The 18,701-nt window shown below is 45.3% G+C and overlaps 1 protein-coding gene across 6 annotated transcripts in view; it reads right to left on the bottom strand.

Moving 5' to 3' along the window:
• SMARCD3 (SWI/SNF related, matrix associated, actin dependent regulator of chromatin, subfamily d, member 3) overlaps window positions 1-18,701 on the bottom strand; it is a 69,429-nt gene that overhangs the window by 40,429 nt on the left and 10,299 nt on the right. The window contains exon 1 of one of the 6 annotated variants that reach the window (XM_027903828.1): window positions 7,000-7,149. The exons of 3 other annotated variants lie outside the window; for them this stretch is intronic. In XM_027903828.1, the coding sequence (XP_027759629.1) occupies window positions 7,000-7,059 (60 nt within the window). In that variant the 5' untranslated portion in view covers window positions 7,060-7,149. Of the gene's footprint in view, window positions 1-5,165; window positions 5,338-6,144; window positions 6,166-6,999; window positions 7,150-18,701 lie in introns of those variants that run through there. 2 more of the 6 variants (XM_027903832.1, XM_027903827.1) reach the window with 2 other exon arrangements.

Genomic DNA, 18,701 nt, shown 5'->3' with positions numbered 1-18,701 from the left:
GAAAGCTCCTGAGCTGCAAATCACAGAGTATTTGTATGAAGCATCACTAAGGTTTTGCCTTGCTCCTGTACTTCCCTGCAGCCTTCTGTGCTCCCTGTAACCAGGGACACTGAGCTAAATGATCCACTGTGACTGGTTCTTTATTCCTACAGCATTTGTTGTTTTTTTAAAAAAGAGAAGAGTAATTCAAACATCTCACAGATCAATTACATCTGTGCACCTACATTCATCAGCAAATACAGGTTCTCTTAATCAGCAACTCAAATTTGTTTAACAAGTCCATATTGCACAAAATCGCACTGATCTCTATTAAAGCCTTGGCTAGAATTAATATGATTTTCTTTTCTTAGTTATGTGTGAACTTTTCTCTATTTGTCAGCCTGCAATCAGTCCAGGGCTTAGGAAAGGACAAACCTTCAGTCTATACCAGCAGCTTGCTCACACAGTTAAATGCTGTACAAAGTTTTCACTCTAACAGTGCCCTGCAAGTACCTTCCCAATCAAATTCCTTGCCTGCAGTAAGCTCCCTTGATTTCTCCAGGCTGCCCTACACACCCCAAACATCTCCTTGTTTACAGCACAGGGAATACACACACAGCAAACCAGTGCCTCTGTTCCAGGCCCCATTCCCAGAGGATGCCCTCACAGAGAGAACCGCCCTGTGGTAGGGAAGTGGAACAAACTGTCCAAAACCAACAGTTCATGACGCTCTTTTCTAGTTATTCTAGTGTCAGCTGACTTATGCTCTGACAAGACAGTATCGATATCCATGACAATATAAAAATTAGTGGGATATTTTTCATTAGCAAAGCTCTACTTTTTTTCCAATCTCACCATACTCTCCTCACCTCGCTACTCCCAGTAGTGATCTCTACAAACCTGTGACTGGCTGGAAGAAATAGTCACTTTTACCCACTTAAAACAGATCATCAGTCAATTTAGGGAAAATATCTTTAGCTCTTCCCATTCTAATAAAACAAACATAATTTTTATAATATATTGAACTCCAAGTCCTTGATGTCACCCAGTCCTTCCTCGCCTCAAAGTATCACCAGTATCTCCATCCTCTTTGAAAGATGTTTACTTCTTTAACCAGTGCCTAAGAATCTCCAGTGACAGAGATTTTACAACCTTCATAATCAATCTCTATGCTTTGATACCACAAATAAAACAAAAAAATCCTGTTCTCTTATTGGTGAAGTCTTGAGAGGCCTCCCACTACTACTGCCCTCCAAGTTCCCATTCTTTTGGCTTCTTAGTCATACAGATTACCAAAATCAGGAAAACATTCTTGTAAGTATACGCCATGGATTTACAATTGCTTTCACATTATTCCCTGCCCCACTTCCCAATTAGGCTAACAGTTTACTTGATTTCTTACTAGCTACACACTAAGGCAGCTCACAGGACATCCAAGCCTCCCTCCTGAATGGTGACAGCAACATATCAGAAGATGCAAAATTTGTTTATGAAATTCATTGCTCGTGCCCTTTTCCAAATCACTGATAAATCTATTAGACATTTCCATACCCATCTTCGGGGCACCAGACCTGTTGTTTTGTCTGTTCTAACATTGGCAACAAGTTATTTGTCACTATATTAAACATTCATTTACATGCTAGCATGCTCTGAGAACCTCCTTTCACTGTATTAAATGCCATTAAACAGATATTTTCTGTATTTATCATAAAATTCTATGACCAGATTTGAGAGGTAGGTAAGCAAACAACAAGAGGACTGAGGATAAGCAAAGGAGACACATCAGTTATACACAGATTTGTATGATAGCAATCTTGGTGTGTAACTAATATTAAACTGTAGAGATTAGCAGGAACCATGAAATAACACCTAAAAAAAATATGGATAAGGACTTACATTACCATGGAGAGCTTCCTAAGCATAGCACAGAGGACAAAGACCAAGATGACTATGGGAAAAAGAAGGTGGTTTGAACTGACAGCAAGTATATTGTAAATACAGCTATGACTCGATAGTTAAGAGAGGGACACAGACCTTTATAGGGGTATCTGGTGAATAAAAGGCAAGAAGATTGGCTTTGGAAGGAAGATAAAGTGGAACTGAAAAAGGGCACAGAAGTAGATTAAAAAGGTCAGAAAAACAGGACAAGAAAACGAACCTCTCAGCAGGTTCTTGTGTGCAGATGACACAGACAAGGTCACCAGCACAGGGCACTCAGGAAAGGTGGCTGCAATTGAGTCATAAGAGCACAGATGTCTGTACAAGAGCTTTGACAAGACCTACACCGTGGACCTTCCCAAGGCTAAACGGGCAGATACCTGTTTGAGTGAGGAAAAAAAAGAAACAAAAAAAGATGGGGGAGGAAGACTAAGGTAGGATCCATTTAAGGGATCCAGCCAGAGTGAGGCCTATGGTAGGGCCTAGGGGATAGAGGAAACTGAGGAAAGGAATGGCCTGCAGAAAGATTAATAACTTGGTGAACAAAATACAAGGCAACAGCTGGACACCTAGAGAGATGTCATAAAGACTGCCTGAAATGTACTACTGCATGGCAGAAAATGCATCAATAAAGAGATAAATCAACATAAACGAGTTGATTAAAGCCATATTTATCCATAAAAAATGCTAGAAATAAAAAAGGAAAGAACAAAATATAGGATGAAGCCCTTGGGGGGGGGGGGGGAGAACCTCTCTTCACACAAAAACAACGTGCAAAATAATGAAACGAGAGTAAAAAACATTGTAAAGCACTGTAAAAATAAATAACTGAAAGAAATGTAACCTTTTTAAAAGCCCAAGTGCTAACTAGAGGTGTAGCAAATTATCAAGGACTCAAGAAGGAGGAGAACGAAGCATCCAACTTGAGATTTTTAACTGTTAAGAGATTTCACCTTTCAAGGGGATCCTATTTGCCCAGGACAAACAAGGAAGAAGACATCTTCTAAGCTGGCAATATAGAAAAGAACAAAGGCAGGATCAGGTGCACAAGAGCAAAGGGTAAAGTGACCTTACCAAAGGAACATATGTTTTCAGAAATATCAAGTGAATCTAGAAGCTGACTGCCCCTAGGAAATACTGCAGATTACCCTGTTCATTTAAGTACTCACAGAGCAAAAAAATATTTCTCTCAACATTCTACTATTACTTGCTTCTCCACATTTTTTGAGGGGGTAAAGAAAATAATTTTTAATAATCAAATTAAATAATGCTATCATAGATAGAATAAAAGTAAGTCATTTGAGGAGAAGACTTGTCCCTGAAATTAGAGCAGAATCTGACTCTAAGGAATTCCACTAAAGTTTGCTATGTAACTTGATTTTTCAAGGAATTAATTCAGATGTTGACACACTTTGGGTGGTAATTAAATGCAGGAGACAGCACTATGTAAACTCAAGGTAATGGCTGGCATGGCACATTCTCTTATTTGATAGGATACAAGGCCTAAAGAGATAAAATGAAGTTAAAACTTTTTTCATCTTTTTTAAATAATGGAAGAGTGATCACACCAACCTGTGCTATGATCAAAATGAACCTGAGATGAGGAAGAAACAAAAGGAAATAACAAACCAGGCAACAAAGCAGAATTAAGGGAGATATTAATGGAGGAGAGGGTGATACAAGAGATGTTCAGGCCCCAGAACAACAGCCAAGAAGCCTCAGCAACAAGGAACAGGAAGACGACAAACACATGCAGATATTCCAGGCTAACACGTACGTTCAAGTAAGATGCCACTAGCAACAAAACTACCAGGGCAGAAAAGGCAGACTTTCCTGGCATCCAAATAAGTAATGGAAATGAGTTCTGCTATATTCCTTCTGGTATAAATTAAAATTTCCCAGGTTTAAGAGGCCTCCCTCCTGCTTTCACATGAAGTCCAGCTAGATGTGGAATAAGCAGATTCACATAACTATTTATGCCACCCTTCTTGACACTAAAACTTTGGAAAAGGCAAAACCATCCCATCTGCCACACTCCCAACTTGCCTGTGGTTCTGCCCAGATAGAGCCATCCTGATTCGGACCACCCTGATGAACCCACACGTCCCCAGCAAAACCACAGCTCCCACCTGCAAACCTGCCCTCCATCAGCCCCAAACAGCCACCAGGCTCACCCAGCCTGTCCTGTGCACTGGCACCACATCACCTCTCCGCGGCTCTCACCAATGCCATTCTCACAGAACGCCACCTCAAAGCTCTTAGCCTTGCAAGTCCCACCATACCCAGGATCTGCAGGACACGCACAAGATCCCGCACATCTGGAGTAAGCCTGAATCATGGAGACAACTGAGAAGCCTGCCGTGAGCGCCACAGACTTCTATGATCTCTGCACAAGAGCCCCCCCCGCCCTGATGTCTTCAAGAAGGTGTCCCGGGAGGTGCCAGATTCCTCAAAAGAGAAACACTGGGGACTATCAGTATCCAAACAATATCTGCATTCCTTGGGGCTCTTTAACAGCCTTATTTGTTAAATGTGTATCAATACTAGAAATTCAAATGTTATAAATGGTGACTGCTCTCAAACACAAGAGTCATTTAAAGAACATCGTTTCCAATGGTAGCAAAACAGGGTTAGCATTTCCCCTTAAATGGAGATCGAAGACTTGACTCTTAAACAAAAGCTGGAACATTTTTAAAGACCTGAAGGATTGCTTTAATTAAGCATGGCACCCTGAAATTCTCTCATGGGTGAGTTCCCATAGACTGCTACAGATCTGCAGAGCTAATCTCTTCAAGCCCCTGAAAGTCACCTGTTAAGTAGCCAGAGGATACATACGAGCCAAGATTGGAGACAAGAACCAGAGGCAGCACCACAAGGCTTCATCAGGCTTTCATCAGAATTGTTTTTCAAAACACAAGTTTGATTACAGAACAAAGTGTCCTACAAGCCCATTTGGGTTAGATCCAGTGCAGATTCTGCACCACTATCAGACTCAAAAGCATGCTATTCGCCATTCATGGAGAATCACAGCAAAAAGCGCAGCACACATCCCCCCAGACACAAGCCTATATTATCAATGAATCAGTGCATATGCTGGGGGCTCTATAGACCCCAGTGTTCTCCTGGCAAGGCAGCTACCAGCGCCCCAGGAGCACACAGCAGGAGCCGATCCAGCCCAGCACAGAGCCTCCAGTTTCCACTCATCCCTCTATTCAGAGCCAGCCAGCTCACTAACTTTCCCGACTCACCACCCCATGGACCAGAAACTCAAAAAGTTTGCTTTTCGTAGCTTTGCGAGCCCCTCCTGTAACTTCGTCTGTAGCCATCAGGGTCTGCTCAGCCTCTCTCACTCTCTCTCTTCCTCTTTCTTTCCCTTTTCTGCCTTTTTCTCCAACTCTCCCCTCTGAGTCCTGCTGGGCTCTCACACTTCTAATAGCGCGGAGTGGGGAGGGGGCCCCTTCAGGGCCTTCCTGACGGCCCACTCGAACTCAGCCTCAGCTGCTGCATTCCTCCACTGATAAGCCAGAAATAGTTTGTGCTGCCGGGCTCTGTCTGTTTACTCTGCAGGGACAGAAAATCCAGCTTTTTAAACCTCTCTATCCAAACAGCAGAGATAAGCGGGAGGCAAATTGAAAACACATCTCAGCTTTTCCATGGTGGTGGTGTAGCCTCTCCTCCTCTGCACTGGGGATGGGAAATTCTGGGGCAGGAGGAAGGGGGAGGGGGCAACTCCAGCAGTGACAGAGCTCAGCACCTCACAGAGATGTTTTCCCATTAGAAAATGCAGCAGGCGAGCAGTGAGAAACAATGGTTTTCCCTTGCTCCCACTGCTCCTCCCGCACTGCATTTCCAGGCCCTTTCCCCAGGGACCTGGCAGGCAGCACACAGAAACATTTGCTGGCAGTATTTCCAGCATGAGAGATGAGAACTAACCCCTCTGGACAAGAGAGAAAAGCAGCGGGAGGCAGGAGCTGGGAACAGGGAGGGACAGCATGTGGGAGCGAGGGGAAAGAAAGAGTGTGAGAGCAGCAGAGGGAGGGGGCAGGGGGCAGCATGGCGGCACAGCTCCCGACTCGCCTCCATGCTCCCGCGCCCACCACCGCTCTCCAGTGATCGCCCCCGGGATGCTCTGGTACCACCGTGACGGATCCATGAGAGACCCCAGGTGATTGACAGGCATGGACAAATTATTAACACTACAGCTGCCGTGAGACATCAGCAGCTCACCGATTGTCACACAAAGCCCTGCACAACAGCGTGTGGCATCCGAGGAAGCTGCTGAAAGCGGAGCTCACGGGCCACCCAGGGGAAGGGGGAAGAGAGCAGCAGACGCCTCCCATGCAGCCCTGGAGGGCTGGGGGTGAGCGCGGCGATGGCGGCACGGCAGCCATTCCATGAGCGGAGCGCGGTTCCTCCATGATGGCTGAGCCTGCAGTGGTGGCCTGGGGCACTGCTCTGCCTCCCAACAGCTCCCACAGCTCCCCTTGCCCATGGCTCGAAGGGGCTGATGCTCCCCAGCCTGCTTAGCACAGCAACAGGCGACATGTTGCCAGGTTACGAGAGGGGTTTATTCTCTTCCTCTGCTTGAAATTCTTGTCTGGGGGCTGTGACTTTTCTGGCAAAACTGAAAACAGAAGAGAATCATATCTGAAACAAATAAATAAAATTCTGCCCTCAACCAGTAATAAAAACAAGCACAGAAAAGACACTGCATTGTCCAGCAGTGAAGTGCAAGCCATGAAGATCACATGGCCTTCTGCACATGGGGACGGAGACAGTGAGCTTCATTGGCTTCTCGGGTCACTCCAATCCAAGTGCTACTGTGTAGCAACACCCATAGGAATCACAGAAATTCTGGGAGGGTGGGCATTGTTCCCTCTCTCAGCCGTCAGAAGGAACATGCTAAGCAAAGTACCATGGCCTTACTCAGTGCTCCTACTCCAGCAGTTCTAACTGAACTAAAGGCACGAGTAATCTGGAACCGACTGCTATGTGTCTGGTGGATGTAGTAACGTTGGATTAACTCATCTGAAGGGCAGCGTCGAGCCGGCACCAGCTATGTATTTTAGCTCCCAGACTCACAAAGAAACGCTGGCTCCCATCGCGTGAGCCCCTTCCCTGCTCCCGGCAGACGCCGTTCATTGTCCTCACAGGCCGCACTGGCGGGCGGTCCGGGCGGGCGGGTCACCGGCCTCGGCCTGTGCGGATGCGGCTGTTCCCCCTGCCCGCGGGGCGCCGTGCGGACCCTCATCGCGCGAAACGGCACCGCGGCGAGGCCGCAGCGGCTCCGGGCCGACAGCCGCCGTGACGGCCCCGCCCGCCCGGCGCGGGAAGGGGCGGCGGCGGCTCCGGGCCCGGCGCGGCGCGCGGTCCCCCCTCGCGTCCCCCCGCGCTCAGCCGCCAGCACCATCGGCACCGAATGGCAACGGCGCGCCCGGCACGGGCAGGGCGCGCGCCGGCCGCGGGCCCGGACGCGCCGCGGGCGGGGGCCGGGCCAGGCCGCTGGCCTCGGGCCGCACCGGGCCGGGCGAGCCGGACCGGGCTGGGCCGGGCTGGGCGAGCCGGACCGAGGCGGGCGGAGCGCGGCCCCACGCCGGGCGCGCGCATGCCCGGCGCGGCCCCGTGAAGGTCAGCGCGGGCCGGCGGGGACGCGCGGGCGGGAGCGGCTTAACCCTTTCGGTGCCCCGTGTCGGGGACAGGCGCGGGGCCGGGGCCGGGGCCGCGCAGGAGAGAGCGGGGGCGGGCGGTTCCCGGGACGGACGAAGGCGCAGAACCCCGACCCTTTGTCCCCCGGCCGGGGCGTTAGCTCGGCTGCGGGTTTTAAGCTTTTCTTATTTTTCTCCTCAGCTGTAGATACAACAATGAGCCGCAGCTGCCCCATCTCCGGCGGCAGGCACTGATTGCTTCCTGGAGCAGGAGGACATCTGCTACGAATCTCAGCTGAACACAAACCATACAATATGTATTGTAATCTACCTGGTTGTTCTTAACAGGCATCGAATAAACAGAGTCTTGGAACATCAAATTCCAAGGCCAGACATTAAAATAAAGGAATGGCAGACTCGCTTTAGCCATAGACTGCTTAAAAAAAAAAAAAAAAAAAAAAAAAGCCACAATAAAAACTCAGCTCTAACTTAGTACGATTTTAGTTCTCCAAGAACTTTAGAAAATAAATCAATAGAAGCAGCTCTTTTGTTTTGCAAATGGAAAATAAGGTACAAAATGGATGGAAGTGATTTGCCCAGCATCACCTGGCTGAGAATTAAACCCATTTCCTGTGATTCTTCCACCTTCCACAATAGTGTCCAGGAAAACTACTGTGCCAGGCATTTGCAAATTGAGTGAAGTTACAGTGCAAGAATGTCTTTTCCCATATTAAGAGAAATAGCACATAATTTAATTTTAAATTATTTTTCTATTTTCCCAACTTTTTTTTTCCATACAAGTGTAGGAAATAATTGTCAATGTTCTTTAAAAAAGTGCATGGTTCAACCCAAGTCTTCCCCAATTGCTGCAAGTATCCTGGCAGCTCCCAGCCATCTCTGGCCTGGAAGATCTCCGTGCCATGCAGCTCCCCACAAGACTCGTGTTCCTCCACTGGTTCTTGAAGGCTGAGCAAGCACTGGGGCCAGTTCATGCCACCAGCTGGTCACTACCAGCTCACTTCATGCCATATTCCCAGCTTGTCTGATTTCAGAGAAGGTACCTTCCTCAGTACCTCCTGGGGCCCCAAGAGCCCACCTGGTCTCCTGTCTGTGTGTGTGTGCTTTCGTTTTACTTCTGTGCCCTTATTCAGGTTTTCTAAGCTGTTAAACTACGATGGCCAGTTAGAAAAGAGAAGAACCTAGCTGTTGTTTTAGGGACACAGATTTGCTGCTGTTTGCAATTTTTTGATCTGTGGGTAGTTACAGAAGTACATGAAGGTGCTGGTTTCCTTAAGCAGGCATGGTTTCCCTCATCCAGTTTGCATTAAAGTCAGCAGCGCTCTGTTCACTGTAACTTAAAATACTCCCAAATGATGCAATATGGCATAGAAAACATGCTGAAACCAGACAGAAAATATCCAAAGATTGGGGCTCTGCTTAGTCTAAAGAAATGACCACTTATTCCTGAGTTCAAAATTACTCAGCATTCTCATGAGCAGTACAGATAATCAACTAGAGAACATGCTTATTAAATTTCTGAGCAACGTATGGTTTGGAGGGGTTACAGGTTTGCTACAAGAGATGATTTAAATTAAAATCCTGAGAACCTGGAGATATGTCCTGTTTTTTCAAACCACAATTCAATCAGAAACAGTGCAAGGTTCCACATCAGAACAGAAATCAACAACTGTCTAAACAGAAGACAGGGAACAACTGGCTGAAGAGGCTGGGTTTTTTTCAGAAGAAATATCTGTGGATATAATAGATCACAAACTAAATGTGAGTTATCAGTATGACAACGACACAAAATAAGCAGATAAACCCACAGAAGAGCAGAAACTGCAGGAATGCTGCCCCACTGCTCTCATCCCCTTGGTGGCAGCATAAGCAGTGTCAACAATACTCTTGATTCTTCTTTTTCTCCTCATTTTGTCTCTCCTCCTTCCCCGCATCCCTTGAGCTCTCCAGGGCACAAGCTGTCCCAGCTCAACACTTCCCCAAGGCTGCAAAATTAATTTTTGCCAGAACTGCAGAGGAACTCTTCCAAAGCAATCTTGTTGTGCTATTAATTATCAGCGTCCCAACCAGACTGACCTTTGCATTGGGTGTCTGTACATTAGAGGAAATGTGGGAGACACCAACATGGTTCAGGGGAGAACAGTAAGAGACAAGAACTGTAAGGCCCAAAAAATAAAGAGAAAACAACAGTCGTCAGGTATCCAAACAGGTGCTGCACATACAGGGAAGAGCTGCTCCCCATATACACAGTACAGGAAAGAGTGGATTAAAATTTCTCCCAGGAAGATTTATGTTTGATATTAAGGAAGACCACAACAGTGACAGTAGAGATGTTCTGGGACAGCTCACCAAGCAAGGATGGGAACCTCGGGAATCTCCATTGCCAAAGATCTTTCAAGAATGGGTTAGACAAGCATCTGTCCAGAGTAACGTAGGTGGTGTAAATTCTGACTTGGGGCAGGACAAAGGACCACATGACTTCCAGAAGTTCCTTTTGCCTTATTTCCCTATGGAAACTGTATGGAATTTCATAAGACAAAGATAGGCCTTTTTATTTCTATCTAGAGTAGTTTCCCCTGACAGATTTCACAGATCTCATGCAAAAAAGTCTAAGCCAATCAAAAAGGGTCCCTTAATTTTTTTTTTTAAGTATTCATCTGATTGTAATGGCAGTGTAAGAATGAGGAATATGCATATGCCAAGTGCTACCAGTTATCCTTTGGGGATTCCCAAGTGCCATACAGCTTTTATACTGCAGCTTTTTGCTCTCTCCTGGACTCCCAGATCTTACATCACTGTACCACAGACCCTTCTTTCTGTGTTAGGCCTTTCCACTGTTCCTAAAATCTATCTGAAAAGAAGAAATAACACAAACAATTTGCAGTACACATCGAGGAAGAAAGAAGATTTGAAATAAAGGCAAAAAAAAGAATGACTGAAGGCAAAGAAAAGTGTTTGTCTCAGAGATTCCAAACATTAGGCTGCAGAGGTAGAGAGATAATTACAAATTTACCTCCTGATCATTTTAAAAGTAATCAAAGGCAACAGCAGGGATGCCAGGAGATGGAAATATATAGGTAATGCTGTAGGATGCAAAATAATGAGTCATCAGAATTATCATGTCATTAAACCATACTTGTATTTTAGCCACCTGTGTACAATTCTGCATGACTTCATGGTAAGCTGTCCAGCCCTATTCTACCTTTACCTCCACTTTTCCCTCCTCACCAAACCTCCTTTATACAGGCTGTGCAGGGACAGCTGTGCATGGTTCACACACCTGAGCAAAGAACCAGAGCTCTGCAGGCAAGGCTGCAGTGCCCATCTGCTGATGCAGGGCAGGGCAGAGCTGAGCTGAGTGTGAGAGGTTAGTAGGAAGACTTTGGTCCTGGAAGGAGAACAGTTGGCAATATGGATTTCAGTGAAGGAAATAGAGGAATTCTTGGTGGGAAATCCCAGTGGAGTAGAGAAAAGGCCTAGCAGCAACTACCCCCAAACCAACTGCCCCTAGTCAGAAAAGTATTCTTCCCTGTATTTGATGGTTAAAACAATGACTTTGGGTTATGTTTGCAAGAGCATCATAAAGGATTCACCTGCTGTCACTCACTGACAGAAAACAGCAGAGGGAACTGCTGGGTCAGCAACTGGGAACTGCTGATTCTTCCCTGTGAGGGTGGTGATCCCCTGGCACAGGCTGCCCAGAGAAGCTGTGATACTTCCCTATCCCTGGAAGTGTTCAAACCATGGGCTGGACAAGGCTTGGAGCAACCTCATCTACTGGTCAGACTGGATGGTTTTTAAGGTCCCTTCCAAATCAACCCATTCTAGGATTCTCTGATTCTATGTATAATCAATAGCAACCACGTCACATATAACCTTTTCTGACATAAATTTATTGCACTGCACTTTAAATTCACAGAGGACAGCTGCTATGAATTCTTGGGTCTTATATATGTGGCTATTTCCATTTATTATTTTACCAACATTACCCTTAATGGTTATTTTTTTGTGTCTGATGTTTATGCTTTGAAGCAGTCACACCCACACTCAACTCCTCCTTTTGTCAGACTAAACAAGTGAAACTGTTATTTGTTCTCTTAAAATTGAGTGCCCAATTCTCATTATTCCATCAGCCTTTTTCCTGTCAGTCCCAGTTAACCTGGCTAGAATGAGAGCAGACAGAACTGCATCTCCAGTCTCCAGGCCCCATCCTTGTGGCATTAATAGTTCTCTCACCAGCAGAAATTTTCCAAACCTCTCTAGGCCCACAGCTGCCTTCCACAGCATCCTGGCAGTGACAGCACATGGACTATGTACTGGGCTGTTCTTCTTTCTTAATCACTGCCATCAGACCATGTCTTGCCTACAGTGCCGACTTCTGGGACAGGACCCCAGTCACCAGATACCAGCTGGTTTCTGTTTGAGCAATTGAGAGTCAAGTGGTTCTCCCCACGTAACTATACCTGTCTATTTTGCGTCATCAGCAAATTTAGTTATTAGACTGCCTATTTTTGTGCTGTGGGCATTACTGAAAATATTAAAGTACATCAATTCCAAGGCAGATTCTCAAGAAACTCCAATGTCTTCTGTGTCTTCTTCACTGAGCTCCGTACCTACGCTGCAGTTCTGCTATTACCTCTCTTCTGAGTCCCAGCCAGATTTTCAGATAGCACTGTATCAAAGGCTTCACCCAAGTCTAGACAACTAAGACATTAATTCCTTTGTGTAGAAAATCATTTATCTAAGAAAGAGTAGGCTAATAAACTTAGGTTGCTTTTTCATACCATGCACATCCTTCTTGTGCTCAGCTATTTACTCTTTTAAAAATCATTCTTTAACCTTGCATGGATTTAGGATCATGTTAATGCAACTGTCTATAGTACTCTTGCCTTTCTGTATTTTAAGAAAACCTACACGATTGCCTGTTTGTCAGGAAAAACAAATTTAAAGTCCATTTTGATTAATATTAGTAATGCTAGGAATTATGTCCTATTCTCACTGAAAATCATTTGAAAAGTGTCTATAGTTTAAGCAAATCAATAGTAAGTAAATATAGATCAAAGGTAGTATTAATATGCAAATATTAATATGCAGAAGAACTGAGCACTAGGAGGCTGGAGGAAGCACAGAACCAAAGAAGGAAAACAGCAGTCTTGGCATGGACTGCCTCATAAATCTAGCTCTCACTTCAACTGTACTGGTAGAACAATTAACAGGGGAATACAACCACACGGGCCTTAGAGCATCGTGGAATTGAGAACAAGGAATAGTGGTGATCATAAAAAAACTGCATTGCCAGACAAGCCCAAATGTCTTTTTCAATTATTTTATTTGGCAGAATAATTGCAACAATTACAAACAGATTACTTCAAAAAAGTCAATCTCAAATGGTACCTGATTACAGCAAATATCAATGGCTTTGGAAAATTGCAGCCAGTGGGAAATGGCAAATGTGACTGAAAGGCAATACAGTAAAACATCATCATGTGCCCAAAATTCTTAATAGGAACATAATTTGTATGTAATTTGTATGTAACATTTCTGAAAGGTTATGCAGAAATAATAAAAACAAGTGGCTACTAAGGACTCCAAGGTTGATTGTTACATACGGATTGTTTTACCATCTTCAAAGATCTAAGAGAAGGAAGTAAAAGATATGTAGATTAAATCCTGACAAGAAGATTTTGGAGAAGTTTCACAGCCAGTCAAGGCAGGGGAAAAAAAAAAAAACCTCGACTGGGCCTAAAATGTTAGACAGGAGATTTAAGCTGGAAAAACTCAAGCTGGTGGTGGAAGACAATCCTGAGGTGGAAGAACTGCGCTATGTCTGTTGAGCAGGTAGGATGGTTGGCTAATCTTTTCAGAGTCCATTCACCCAGTACATCCATACATGTATGAAATCACAGGACCACGAGCACAGCTGCTTGTGGCACCAAGACACGATCATGGTGCTTGGGCTCCAGCTGAGCTTTTGACTGAGGCTCCTTCTGAGCAACGGAGTTTGGCAGCAGTGGAACCGTCTGGCTCCAGCACAACACAGCAGTTTGCCTGCTGTCTCCCTCACCAGAGCACAGGCACAGTGGGCTGGCAGCTCCCAGCTCAGAGCAACAGCCTGTCCTCAGCAGCGGGGTCACCAGGCACAGTGTGCACAACAACGCACTGCCTGTGACCCCAGGAAACAGCACGGCGCAACGACGAGGCGCATGAGCGGTGGCACAAGCTACTTGTTAAATCAACTTCAAAACACGCGTAGAAGAAACACAGGCAGAAGAAACATAAGTTGAATCGTTAAGGCATCTGGAGCTTTTCAAAGCAAATGTTTACGGCGGAGAACTCGCACAGCAGAAAGGCTTGTTTGTGTGTGGCCATGAACTTTCAGAGGGAGAAGAGAGGTGTGTGTTCTACCTTATTTCACATCGTCTGCTGCATGTCACAATTCTTCCCATTCTTGGGATTCAGAAGTTTCTGGTGCCTGAGAGTATGAGGACGTACAGCTAAGAACAATGTGGTCTCTGACCTTTACAGCTCTCAGATGAAGTTAACAGATGGAAATAGAAGGAGCACAGTGGAACAGAGAGCACCAGTCGTCCCCGACAGGCAGGGACTTGGCACGACAGCTGTCGGGCTACACTTGTTTGGAATAGCCACCAAATTCCTACCCTGTGCACCCCATCCTTGGCACCTGTTTTCCGATTAATTTATACCCAGACTGCAACTTGAAACCACAGAAACAACGCCACTGGGGATTTTGAGTACCTTGTTCTCTCTTGGGAAATAACTATGTTCCTTCTTCAAAGAGATTCCCTAGGGCTCCAGTGCCACAGCCAAGCTGGTATATGAACATATGATACAGCAACACTGAGTGTTAGTTATAAATATGATGCCAGATAATAACACATAAATCTCTGCTAAGGTTATAAAGGCTTTCTGATTTATTAGTTAAGAGTCTGAGATACCATGAAAATTAAAAAAAAAAATTCTTTAAATTCCTTTAGTTAAGATATTGGATATTAATTTCCAGTAGGGTATTAACCTAATCTAAACAATAAAACAAATTTTAAAAATTAGTGAAAAGTTTATCTAATGGAAGGTTAATCGCTATTATTCCAACCATAAGAAAAACAAGGAGCAGAATATGGGCCAAGAAATATTCCAACACAAAAAAAAGCTTGTTATATTTCTGTTCTTCAGAAGAACTTCTTTTGTCTATCATGTAACTGATTCTTTCTTACTCCATCCAATCTTTATCAACAATTCCTCTTGGCTGATTTTGAATTAACACTTACTCTTGTTTTTTAATTTTCACTTTCTCCACCTCCTTCTATTTGAGTCAATCCTTCCTTTCCCCAGTTCAAGTTCCTGCCATTGCATATCACACCACTGCAATTCTGTCTTTTCTGAACTTGGCAAATACTTTTTTCACTCTGATTAAATCCCCCTGGAATGCCACTGGCAAAAATTTGCTCTGAAACTGTCTAAATGCCAATAACAGGAGTAAAAACACCCAATTCTGTATCCGTCTGCCTGATGCATTTGCTGATTTTACCATGCCCTGCACCTGCTTTGCCACACTCTTCTCACGCCACTCAACTCCAGGATGCCTCGTCTCGTCCAAAGAGTCAAGAGTCACAATTCCCCATGAGAATTAATTTAATAAAAAAATCAGTTGCAGACCTACACCTCTTGTTATGGCCTTATTTTAAGGCTTAGGATTGATCTCCCCTTATACTTCAAGTCCATTTGTCTACCAAAGGACCAGTGCTGTGAACCCTCTTTGCCTGCCTGCAGGACACAGTTCTCTGACATTTCAAACCAGACAAAGCCCTGAAGAACACCCAGAAAATGACTGTTTTGTCTGGCAGCTGGTAAAGAATGGATGACATATAGCTCAGATAGTTAGTATTTCAGCTCCTGATCCTGTTGCAGTCTCCCAGAATAAAAATGGCCAGGATCCTCCCTCCAACAAAGCACCTGAGAGCAGGAAGCCCTCAAATGCTCTTTCTGCCATTTGCCTCCGGCTGGAGGACAAAAGGCCCTCACTCCCTCTCTTCGGACTGGTGAAGCTGTGATATGTTCTCTTGATTCCTACAACAATAGCACAGTGTCTGCTCCTAGAGTGACAGGAAGCTCTCCCTCCTCACAGGAAGCTTCTGATCATCCACACACTGTCACTGATGCTCTCTCCGATCCCTTTCCGTCCTGAACACGCATTGAATTCCAAGGTGACTTGACAACTACAGGATGGGAGTGCTGTGATGGCTGAAGACAGACTTTTTAGGAAGAGCAGGCTGGGAGTGAGGAGGAGGAGATGCCCTTCAGCCAAGAGCAGCTGGAGCACACAGAGCTCCACCTTGGGATGGACAGAGAATCAGCCGAGAGCTCCTAGCCAGAGGCAGGGCCAGAGTTAGGAGGCAGAACAACACGTATGCTGTGGTGGGCGTCTGCTCCAGACCACCTGATGCGGATGAAGTACTGAGACCACAGATAGCAGGAAAAATCCCCAAGTTCACAATCTCTGGTCTGTGGCCCTCATGGGAGACTTCAGCCACTCCAGTATCTGCTGTGGGGATACCAGAGCAAGGCACAAGGAATAACTGAGGCTTCTGGGGCATGCTGAAGATGACTGAGGAGCAGACAAGGAGAGGCGGTCTGCTGGACATGGAAGAACTGGTCAGGAATGTGAGGGTCCAGAGCAGCCTTGGCTGGACCACAAGATGGAGTATTTCAGGAACATGAGAGGATGAAGCAGGGTAGAAAACAGAATCACAGCCCTAGACTTCTGGAGAGCAGACTTTGACCTGTTCAGAGATCTGCTTGGAAGAACCTTTTGAGTTATGGCCTTGGAAAGAGGGTTCCAGGAGATCTGGTTGATTTTCAAAGATCACCTCCTCTGAACTCAAGGCTGGTTCACCCCACAGGCAGGAAATTAATCAAAAGCAGCAGGAGGCATGCATGCATGAACAATCCTGACTGAGCTCAAGCATTACAGGAGGCCAAAGCAGGGACAGGTGATGCAGGACAAATACACTGTCCAAGCATGCAGGGATGCAATTACGATAACAAAAGCCCACCTGGAGTTCAATCTGGTGAGGAACATGAAGGGCAGACAGAAAGGCTTTTACAAATATCTCAGCAGCAAAAGACAGACATGGGAGAACGTGGGCTTACTTGGGAGGGGACTTGCTGAGAACAAACAGAGAAAAGGCTGAAGTACTGAATGCCTTCTTTGCCTCTTTCTTTACTGGCAAGATTGGCCATCAAAAATCCCAGGCTTCTGAGACAAGTAAGAAAGTCTGAAGCAAGGAAGACTTGCCCTAGGTGTAGGAAGACACGATTAGGGAATGTTTAAACCAGCTGGACATACCCAACAGGTGAATGGGTTTTTACTTAAAAAAGGTGGCCCAGAGACCAACTCCATTCCATCCCTGCAGATATTCAAAAGTTCACTGAACTTGGTACTCAGCAAGTTGTTCATGCTGATCCAGCTCCAAGGAAAGAGGCTGGACCACACTATTTCCAGAGATCACTTTTAACTTCAACCACCTATGATTTTATGATTCCCCTCAGGAAAGATTTAAGCATTACAAGAAATTCAGTCAACTTGCCCAATCAACATGCAATTGATTCACAGGAGAAACCACAGCCTGGAGACTGGGCAGAAACAAGGCAAAGATAAAACACCTGGAGTGCCCTTACCTGGAAGCATATGCGCCAGTTCAGAAGCAACAACTGAAAATGCTTTTTACCTTAACAGGTAGGTATTAGGGGGCAAAACAGTAGGATAATGAAGGCAGGACTAGGAAGAAGCTACTGGAATGAAAGGCAGGCCATTGATGAAAAAAAATTAAAACAAACACTGCTTAGTAGTACTTATACAAAATGCATAGGAAGGCATGCAAAATGTTACTTCTAAAATAATTTTCCCAGTTCATCACTTTGAAATGATCACTGTTCCCATAGTGCTTCTGCATCCCACGCCTCATATTTAAAAAAGATAAAAACATTAAACCCTGCTTGCATTCGTCTTCTGGTCCCTGCTAAATATAAGTTTGCTCCCTTAGAAGAGCATCACAGTGGGTTTAGAAGTGGTGCCTGTTACACATAATTTTTTCACTGTATTAGCAGTTCTTATGTGGTGGATCTAGTGCAGGTAGACATGTCAGTGCCTCTGACATGTTCTCTTCTACTTTCAGACACCAGAAAGGACTACTGAGATGCAGACACCCTGAATTTACTTTGTTTCCTGTTTTTTCAGATTTGTCTGTCCACTCCTTTGGAAGAATCAGTATCAGACACTATCTGATGCCTCTCTGGATAGCAAAAGTCCTGGTTTTCTTATGGAGAGGTGTAAAGAAGTCTTTAATGCTGGCACTTAGGGATTCAGGAAGGAACTCCTCCGATGGAACAACACAATCTGTTTTACACAGGGAGCAGGAACAGTACCCCATTATTGCAGCTCACTCCTTTTCAGATGCAGGATCAGAGCACCTGAATGTGCCAACAGCCTCTGCTCCAGGTAGGAGCAACAAAGAGCTGGGAGCCTTTGCTGCTGAGCTCTGCACAGCCTCCCTGAGGAGCCCTTGGTCCATTGCCATAGGAACAAGACACATGCCTTCCTGTTGCCAAGGAGACAGGCACTGCTTTGGAGACTGGTGAACACTGTGCCCAAATCATTCCAGCGTCTGTAAGATCATAAGGAGCTTTATACAGTCATAATCACCTCCCCAAGTTAAACACATCAGTCATTCTCCCATTTGTATTTTTCAGAATATGTTTTAAGCATTTTGCTATAATACGTCAGATTATATCTAATATCTGGTTTTGATATCAACGTTTAAAATGACAGTGCCAACCTACACACCTCTGTATGCCTGCAAATCTCTTCTCCTGTTGTTCTGTAGCTCTTCCAATTCACTCTCACAGATCTAATGTGCAGTAAAACTGATTCCTTCCTCTCCTTGGGTTTCCTGCGGTCTAGACCTGTGCTTTGAGAAAAGCTGGTTGACAAAGCCAGTGTCCATCTCTCCCCCATCTTCTCCACTAGTTTTAACTTGAACACGTCTGTAAATATAGGCTCTGTACACTGGAGGCCTCGGGGTGGCAGTGCCGGACGGCAGCACG

The sequence above is a fragment of the Empidonax traillii genome, unplaced genomic scaffold (assembly GCF_003031625.1).
Source record: "Empidonax traillii isolate 1590-97213 ecotype Southwest subspecies unplaced genomic scaffold, ASM303162v1 scaffold993:size324958, whole genome shotgun sequence".
Taxonomy (NCBI): Eukaryota; Metazoa; Chordata; class Aves; order Passeriformes; family Tyrannidae; genus Empidonax; species Empidonax traillii.
The sequence above is the reverse complement of the archived record's forward strand: the minus strand, read 5'-3'. Positions and strand labels throughout refer to the sequence as shown.